This window comes from Microtus ochrogaster, chromosome 8 (assembly GCF_000317375.1).
Source record: "Microtus ochrogaster isolate Prairie Vole_2 chromosome 8, MicOch1.0, whole genome shotgun sequence".
In the NCBI taxonomy this organism is placed as follows: domain Eukaryota; kingdom Metazoa; phylum Chordata; class Mammalia; order Rodentia; family Cricetidae; genus Microtus; species Microtus ochrogaster.
Genome location: NC_022015.1, coordinates 1166028 through 1175323, shown reverse-complemented (window position 1 = coordinate 1175323; position 9296 = coordinate 1166028). Strand labels below are relative to the sequence as shown.

The 9296-nt window shown below is 47.8% G+C and overlaps 1 protein-coding gene across 1 annotated transcript in view; it reads left to right on the top strand.

Moving 5' to 3' along the window:
- The first annotated feature begins 701 nt into the window (after positions 1-701).
- The window catches only part of Scube2 (signal peptide, CUB domain and EGF like domain containing 2), a 72509-nt gene continuing 63914 nt past the window's right edge, over positions 702-9296 (top strand). Inside the window, exons 1-3 of the mRNA XM_005350984.3 lie at positions 702-816; positions 1995-2117; positions 8898-9023. Coding sequence (XP_005351041.1) covers positions 702-816; positions 1995-2117; positions 8898-9023 — 364 coding nt within the window. The remainder of the gene's footprint in view (positions 817-1994; positions 2118-8897; positions 9024-9296) is intronic.

Below are 9296 nucleotides of genomic sequence, written 5' to 3'. Positions count from 1 at the left end.
AGAGAGAGAGAGAGAGAGAGAGAGAGAGAGAAACAGAGAGAGAGACAGAGAGAGACACAGAGAGACACAGAGAGACACAGAGAGAGACACACAGAGAGAGACAGAGAGAGAGACAGAGACTCAGAGAGAGAGACAGAGAGAGAAGACAAGACAGACATACACACAGACAGACGGGGTTCTCACGGTGCCATCAGCTGGGGTATCAGAGAGCCTTGGCTATAGCCAGGCGCAGCGGAGTGTGTTGGACTGGCCAAAGCAGCTGGACTCACCGCCCCACTAAGATACCTTGTCCTTAATTCTCCCGACAGGGTTTGTGGAACCCCAAAAAGATGTTGTTGTAGGGGTGCTGGGCCTGGGGTCCATTGTCCCCTTGTGTTGGGACTCAGCGGGGACACTTTCTGGGCGTCCTGTGACTATTTCAGGCTGGAAGGACCCGGTCAAGTTGGAGGGCGCTCCAGAGAGGAGCCGAGGCTCAGGGCGCGCGCGGGGCGCTGCTGACAGTGGCTCGGGCCACGGCGGCCGCGCCCCCTCCGCCCCGGGCCGGGGAGGGGCCAGGCGGGCGGGGCGGCACCGAGGACCGTGTGAAACTGAGGCCGGGGCTCTGGGGCGGGCGGGGCCAAGGGGTGTCGGTGGGCGCGGAGGCCCGGAGCCCGCACACGCCTCCCTGCGCCTCTGCCGCAGCTCCGCTCACTGCGGCTGCCATGGGGGTCGCGGGCCGCGGTCGGCCTGGGGCGGCCCGAGCTCTGCTGCTGCTGCTGCTGTCGCCTCCGCTGCTGGTCGCCGCCGTCCGGGGCCGCGCTGACCGGCCGCTGGAGGGTGAGTGAGCAGGCGCGGGGCGCACCTGGCAGGTCGTAGGGCAGGGTCCCCCGGGTCCCCTTGCGTGGTCCCCAGCCCTCGGGAGCCCTCACCCTCCGTCCTCACCGTCGAGGAGGCTCCTGATCTGGGCTGTTGACTTCTGCTCTTGTACCTGTCGTTTCAGGGTTTCCTGAGAGTGCTTGCTCGCCAGATTGTCAGGGGCTGAGTGCAGTAGCAGGGACTGGAGCCTGGCGTCTCTAGTTCCCCTTTGTGTAAATAAGGGAAACTGAGGTCGGGCTCCTGGCAGTTTGGCTCATTTTTCTCCTTTGGGGCTGTTAAGTTCTGCCAACTCCAGGATGAGCTGCAGAGAGTTCTGTGAGCACCGAATAGCTACTGTCCCAAGACCGGGACTGTCCTAAGCCTCCAGGTTTGGAGCAGCCACGCTCCAAACCAGTAGGAAAGTCTGCTCTAATCGGACTTAAGTACTTTCAAAACTTTCGTTTTTATCTTTATATCCCGGAGCGGTGTCGACCCTGGAAATGCTTTGGCTTTGGTGGGTTGAGAGGACCGGCAGGGTTGGGGTTGGATCTCTGGACCATCATTCCTACATTGCACAGCCTGAGAGATACTGTTTGCCCAGAGACTGGGCCAATTTTTACCCCCACCTACATCCCAAACTCGGAGAAGGCTGAGGGACAGCTGTCTTGGCAGTCTTCTGGAACTTTCTGGCCAGCCCTGCTCTTTGCTCCTCTGCTCTAGCAGCCAGTCTATGATATACTCATGTGCCAGGCGCATGCGCAGTGCTGGCTTGGCATCAAGGACCTGGCTCCGTTATAAGGGCGCTGTGGAGAGCCAGGTGAGAGCGGACAGTGACAACCCTGCATACTCTCTGCTAGGAATGAGCTAAATATATGGGAGCACGTGGTGCGGATGTCTACCCGACTTTAGGGGATCAGGGCTCACTTTCAAGAGGAGGCAGATCTGAAGTGAATCTCGGGGGCCTGTAAGGGATGCTTGGGTGATTCCTCTCAGAACAGGGCATTTGGAAATGGGCCTGGACTTGGTGTGGTTTATCCTAGGGTGCCCTGGCAGTATGACCTTTGGAGGAGTAGAGTGGGCGGGCTGGTGGGGGGTGATACTAGAGCCAGGTCGCTCACAGCTTGGAAACCATACCAGGTGCTTGCTGTGTTCCTTTGCAGATGTGGACGAGTGCGCTCAGCGGCTAGACGACTGCCATGTTGATGCGCTGTGTCAGAACACACCCGCGTCCTACAAGTGCTCTTGCAAGCCTGGCTACAAAGGGGAGGGCAGGCAGTGTGACGGTAAGTGTCTCAGGGCCCTGGGTAAGTGGGCGGCAGGGAGGCTGCCCCTCCTTACTTCTCATAGCTCACAGTTGGTTAAATGACTTCTACCTAGGGTCCTGCCACCTGCTCTTGGAAATGATTTTCAGATCCTCAAAGGGTTGGGGCATTAGTTCCTCCCCAGAGTTGATTACAGTTTTATCTGGCTCCAAAATGTTCTTTGGTGTAGCTTCTGGAAAAGGATATGCAATGCTTGGCTATCTTTTGGTTCTAGTTCCCTGGAGACCAAGGACTGGAGTCCTGCCTTCTGCTGTCTTTGGAGGATCCATCCTGTCTGTGGTTTTGGGCTGATTGATTGGGACCTACTAGACTTTAGAATTATACCCAGGCACTGCCTTATTTGAGTGACAGATTCACTCTGGAAAAATATGTGCAGAGGGAGAATTTAGCTCTTTGGTGCTCTAGACCTGGGGCCCTGAAGTCTGGACTCTGCCCGCTGGGATTAGTTCAGTGTCTGAGCCACAGATCATACTGAATGGAAAGTGTTCTCCCAAGAGGGAGCCAAGCGCTAGCCATGGCAGGGCTCTCCAGGGAACTCTGGGTCATTTCCATTGCTCCTTTTATGGATGGAAACACTGAGGACTTGGAGCACATAAATACATAATCAGCCTGTGGGCAAAAGTCACACCCTCATCTCCTTTCTGTCCCAGTCTGCAGCTGCCTCTCTGCTTGGATAAGACATCCCCATTAAACTGATGAGAGGTGTTTGGGCTCAGCTCTGCAGCTTCTCCTGCCTCTGGACCCAACCTTGATGAGCGTACTGGAGGCCTCTTTCACTGAGAGTTTAAAATCTTTACAATTTGGGCTTAACTCCTGGTGGGAATTGATCTGAATGCCCGCAGAAACAAAATCTACATAGTGAGTGAGAAAGTCCTGTCTGAGCCCTTGGAAGACCACATTAACTTCTTCAGGCAGGAGAAAAGACAGCTTAATGCATGTCTTTTTGGCTGACATTTGATGACTTGACTTAGTATTCATGTCTTGATGTTTCAAATGACCCTGTCTCTGAGAAGTCCAGTTCTTGGTGTTGGGATAGAATATAACATCCAGATGTAACTGGTGTGTGTGGTATACACTCATGTCTGGAGTTTGCTGCTCTTGTTTGGATTTTGAAATTTTTTGGTTTTTGAGACATGGTTTCATGTAGTGTAGCATGGCCTCAGACATACAACCAAGACTGATCCTCTTGCTTCTGCCTTCTAAGTGTTGGGATTATAGGTGTGTACCATCACACCTAGCTGTATTTTCTATTTATTTATATATGATTTACTAATTTTATGTACTGTGTGTTTTGTCTACATGTATATCTGCATACCAGAAGAGGATAGTGGATCCTATAGGATTACAGTTTTAGAGAGGCCTGAGTCACCATGTGGGCTCTGGACTTGAACCCAGGACCTCTGGGAGAGCAGTCAGTGCTCTTAACCACTGAGCCATCTCTCCAGCCCTCTATTTATTTATATTTTTAATTATGTGTTTGCTTGTATCTGTATGTAGGTATGTGTATGTGAGGGCAGGTGTTCTTGGAGGTTAGACTATTTTTCTTTTACTTTTCTAAAACGTGTGATTTTTTTTTCTTTTAAAGAGACTTTGCATTTAGAAATACTTTTAGACCAGAAAGGTTATGAAACCATGCAAAGCTCATGGATATTTTTCACTCATCTTACCCCAATGCTGTCAGCTTACCAAAACACAGTACAGTCACCCAAACCAGGAAATTAGCAATGGCACGATGTCATTTAAAAACCAAACTGTAAACATCACTCAGACGTCATCAGATTCTCCCCGATGCTGTTACTGCTCTAGAATCCAGTTCCTGGTCCCAACCCACAGAGTCAGCATCTGTTCCTCTTGTGTTTCTCCAGCTCTCACTCTCTCTTTGTCTCACATAGAAACTTTTTTTGAGATAGGGTCTTTTGTAGCTCAGTCTGGCCTCAAACTTTCTGTGTAGCTAAGGAGATGATGCCTTCAAATTCCCGATCATCCTGTTTCCACCTCCCAAGGGCTGGGATTACAGGCATCAGACACCTCCCCTGGTTTATGTAATATTGAAGGTTGAAATCAGAGTCTCATTCATGTTAGGCCAGCATCTCCAGCCATGACATCAATACTTTAAAAAGATTTATTTCATATGTACGTATGCTACACATATGCATGTGCCCATGGAGGCTTAAAAGGAGTGTCTGATCCCTTGGAGCTGCCTGATGTGGGTGCTGAGAACTGAACCAGGGTCCTTTGCAAGAGCTGCAAGTGCTCCTGCTGAGCCACCTCTCCTTCTGATGAACACTGTTTTGTTCATTTGCCTTGTATGAAGAGGCAAAGAATTGATAGAGCTAGACATGGTGGCTGAGACAGGAGGATTGCCATGATTTTGAGTTTAGCCTTGGCTATACACTGAATTTAAAACCAGTCAGAAGAGAACGTATCATGTCTTCTCATGATATGACTTGGTAGCATTGCAGGAAGGCTGTCAGAGGGACCTTTCCAGGAAACCACAGCAGCGATATATGATGTCACTATGTGCCATTTGGATGATGCCAATCATCACCTGGTTTAAGATGGTGTCTGGTGAGCCGGGCATGTAGTGCATGCCTTTAATTGCAGCCCTCAGAAGGCAAAAGTGAGTGGCTCTCATGAGTTCAAGGCCAACCTCATCTACAGAGTGAATTCCAGGACAGCCAGGGCTACACAGAGAAACACTGTCTTGACAAACAAAAACAAAAACAAAACAAAAAAAATGGTGTCTACTGGCTTCTCTACTGCAAAGTTACTATCCCCCTCATTTATAGTGGACGCATATTTGGGGGAGCCAGGATCCTTCTTGTCCCTCAAGTCTTTGTTCACTGGCGTTAGCCTCTGACTGTGGATCCTGTCTGTCTGTAGCAGGTATCACTGTGGTGTGCTGACTGTGGATGTTGTCTGTAGCAGGTATCACTGGTGTGCACCTCCTTAAGACTTCTCACTGAGCCCCCTTATGCATCTCCAAACTGGGTTCTTTAAGGAAGATCTGCCTCTTGCTCACCCATCCATTCCTTCATTGGTTTTATAACATTATTTATTTTCAGATTGTTCCAGCTCCAGCTGTTGGAAGCTCCTTTTCGCTATTGCCTATGTCATTTTTCACATCCTGTTTTTTTTTTTAATATTTTTTATTGTAAGCTCCTCCACACCTTCCTTATGTTTTCTGTTGCCCTGGCACCAAACCCTTCCCACAGTGAGCTCTGGTTCCTTTGGTGGAAAAGGATGAGAGTATACAGAACCCAGGGCTGCCATTGTTCCGAGGGTTCCTCTGTGCACACAGTTAGCACGTCCAGGCATGTATGTTGTTTATTCATTTTTGCTGTTGTTTGTTTTTCTGAGACAGGGTCTCTCTAGTATATAGTCTCAGCTGTCCTGGAACTTGCTGTGTAGACCAGGCTGGCCTCAAGCTTACAGAGATCCACTTGTCTGCCTCGTGAGTGCTGGGATTACAGGTGTGTATTACCTCGTCTGACTTATTTATTCTCTGTTCTTGTTCTTATGCATATATATTAAAAACTGTGGGTAGCGCTGACATTTTGAATTCTGTTGTCACTTCAGCCTTCTTCACTAGCAGGTTTTTCTTCCCACAGTAAGAAGCCAGCCCTTCCCTGCAGGTGGCAATGGTGTGGCTGGGCAGTAGAGGGGGCCCCTGGCAGTGGTAACTGACTTTGTGGAGTCCATTCTCTATGGAGAGACACCTTGTTCAGCCTAGCATGGGGTGAGGGCGTGGATGGAGAATGGGGAAGAGGAAGTACTTTACTGATGAGTCTCCCTTGTGTTTTAATTCACAATATATTTAGTTTGTTTCTTTGTGTGTCTCACTTATCCATTACGTCCCACCTGACCCCTACCCCTCCTGGTTACTTTTTTGTATTATGAACATAAACAGAATGTCATTGCATTTCTGAGAGTCAAGGCTGTGCCAAATTAGTCCTCAAACAGGTACTGTGTCTTCTTTTTCCCCCACCCTGCCCCTTGACTCCTCTTTCTACCCCTTTCCCTCTTATCTGTGGTATCCTGTTTATTCTTCCTTTGTCTTTTGTATGAATAAACAAATAGATGCCTTCTTCCCTTCCTTCCTTCCTTCCTTCCTTCCTTCCTTCCTTCCTTCCTTCCTTCCTTTTCTTTTTTTTTTCTGAGATGGATTTTCTGTGTAGCCTTGACTGTCCTGGAACTTGCTCTGTAGACCAGGCTAGCCTCAAATTCATAGAGATCCGTCTGCCTCTGCTTCCCATGAGCTAGAATTAAGGGTGTGCACCACTGCTGCCCAGATGCCTATTTTCTTTTTATTAACAGCTTTTCAGATGCATCATGCATATACCATAAATTTCACCAATTTTTATATACAAATCAAAGGTTTGTAATAAATTGTCTGAGTTGTATAGCCACACATCCAGAGTTTTCAAACATTGTACTCTCTCAGTAAGATTTACTATGCACACTTCATTCCCAGCCCTCCCCCAGCAATAGCTAACCAGTGATCTACTCCTGATACCTTCCTGGTCTCAGCAGCCGCTAACTAGCAACCTATTTCTAGCTCCTTTCCTGGATGCTTCCTATAGATGAGCTCCTTGTGTTTGGATTAGTGCTCTTGGTGCTGCTTTTGAAGCAGTTCTTTCTGTAGTCTGTATCCATATTTCATTTCTTTTTAAAAAGCAGAGAACGAGTAGGCTGTGCTGCAGATCTGCCATGGGCTTTGTTCTTGAGACAGAGTCTTGCTATGTGATCCAGGCTGTTCCCAAACTCATCATACAGCCTGCACTGGCTTCAAGCTTGTGACCTCTCTTTTTCTCTCTCTTTTATTGAAAATGGATTTTTTTCTCACATAATATATCCTAATTACAGTTTCCCCCCCTCTACTCCTCCCAGTTCCTCCCCACCTCTCCTCCCATCTGAATTCACTCCCTTTCTGTCTCTCATTAGAAAAAAATAGGCTTCTTAAAGGATAATAGTAAAATAAAATAAAAATGAACACATTGGGCTAGGACAGAACAATCAGAAGGAAAAGAGCCCAGGAGAAGGCACAAAAAACAGATACAGATGCAGAGACACACTCATTTACACACTCAGGAATCCCATAAAAACACAAAACTGGAAGCCATAGTATATACTCAAAGGACCTTTAAGTTGAGAGGGGAGAGAGAGAGGAAGGGGATGGAATATGAGACAAGGAACCCCAAAGGTGCCATCGAGTTCCTTTCCTGTTGACATCTACTGCTAGGCATCCAGCCTACCCTTAAGAGGAGTTTGTTTCCCCCGTGAGATTCCCTTGAGCAAACTAAAAAGTTCATTTGCAAGTGGTTATCAATTGGAGGTTATTCAGGATTAGGGATGGGAAATTAGGGATGGCCTTTTAGCGCCAGGACCCCATGTGGTGCAGACCCGTCTAAGTCTCTGGGAGATCATATGTGTGTTGGTCCTGTTGATTTAGAGAGCCTTGTCTGCTTGGTGTCTTCTGTCCCCTCTGTCTCTTTCTGCCTCCTCTGCTGCAGGGTTCCCCAACCCCTGAGGGGAGGGATTTGATGGAGATCTCCTGCTTAGGGCTGAGTGTTCTCAAGTCTGTCATTTTCTGCATGTCTGCCCGTGGGACTCTGGTCTCAGTTTTGTACCCTTAGTTCTGTTCCATGATCTCCTTATCCTCAGGCTGCTGTTCTAAGGACAGCTTTATAGTAAGTTCCTCTGGATGTTTCTGAATGGCATTAGCTCTTCTGAGACTCTTTATTCCCACATAAACTTTATTCATGTTGAAATTCTGTATGCATGTTTTTTGATGTGTTGAATTTAACATATTCTAGGCACTCTTTTGCATTTTGATTTTTTTCATTTAACAGTATATTAATTATTTCAAATCATTTCATAGCAACCATCTTCATTCTCTTTTCGAGCTACATAGAATAAATACATCGAGTGGATGTACCATGACTTAGGGTTTCTGTTGCTGTGATGGACACCATGACCAAAGCTATTTGGGGAGGAAAGGGCTTATTTGGCTTACACTTCCATATCATAGTCCATCACTGAAGGAAGTCAGGACAGGAATTCAAGCAGGGCAGGAACCTGGAGTCTGGAGCTGATACCAAGGCCATGGAGGGGTGCTGCTTATGGCTTGCTCTTCATGGCTTGCTCGGCATGCTTTCGTATAGAATCCAGGACCAACTGCCCAGCACTGGCACTGCCCACAATAGGCTGGGCCCTCACCCATCAATAACTAACAAAGAAAATGCCTTGCAGCTGATCTTATAGAGGCATTTTTCTCAATTAAGATTCCCTCCTTCAGCCGGGCGGTGGTGGCGCATGCCTTTAATCCCAGCACTTGGGAGGCAGAGGCAAGTGGGTCTCTGTGAGTTCGAGGCCAGCCTGGTCTACAAGAGCTAGTTCCAAGACAGGACCCAAAAGCCACGGAGAAATCCTGTCTTGAAAACTCCAAAAAAAAAAAAAAAAAAAGATTCCCTCCTTCTAGATGACTCTAGCTTGTGTGTCAAGTTAACACAAGGCAGTCAGCACACACCCCAGCCATTAAATTGCTGTCCTAAATACGAACTTTTAGGTTGCTTCTAGTATTTTGTAATTTGAAATAATACAACAATTAATGAGTAGCGCTTGTTTATTTTTCTATCTGGGTGGATTCTAAGAAGTGGGGTGGCTGGCTACCAGGTAAATGCATACATACGTCTCCTAAAGAAACAATAACTACTGGATCGACTCTCCTTTACTTTCCAGACGTGGATGAGTGTGACAATGAGCTAAATGGAGGCTGTGTCCATGACTGCTTAAACATCCCAGGCAACTATCGCTGCACCTGTTTCCATGGCTTCAGGTTGGCTCATGACGGTCATAATTGTCTCGGTAAGAAAAACATTTGACCACGGCCATTTTCCTCTCCCCACCCTCTAGCTTCCTCGTTCTTTTTGGAAACTCACCTGGTACATTTCCGTCATCAGGGAACTTGCCCAGCATGCACAAAGCCCTGCCTTCCATCTCCAGTGCTGCAAAAACAGGCATGGTGGTGTATGTCTGTCATCTCAGCTCTTAGGAGATAGAGGCGGGTTGATCGGTAATTCAACATCATCCTTAGCTACATAACAAACTTGAGGCCAGCCTGGGCTAAATGAGACCCTG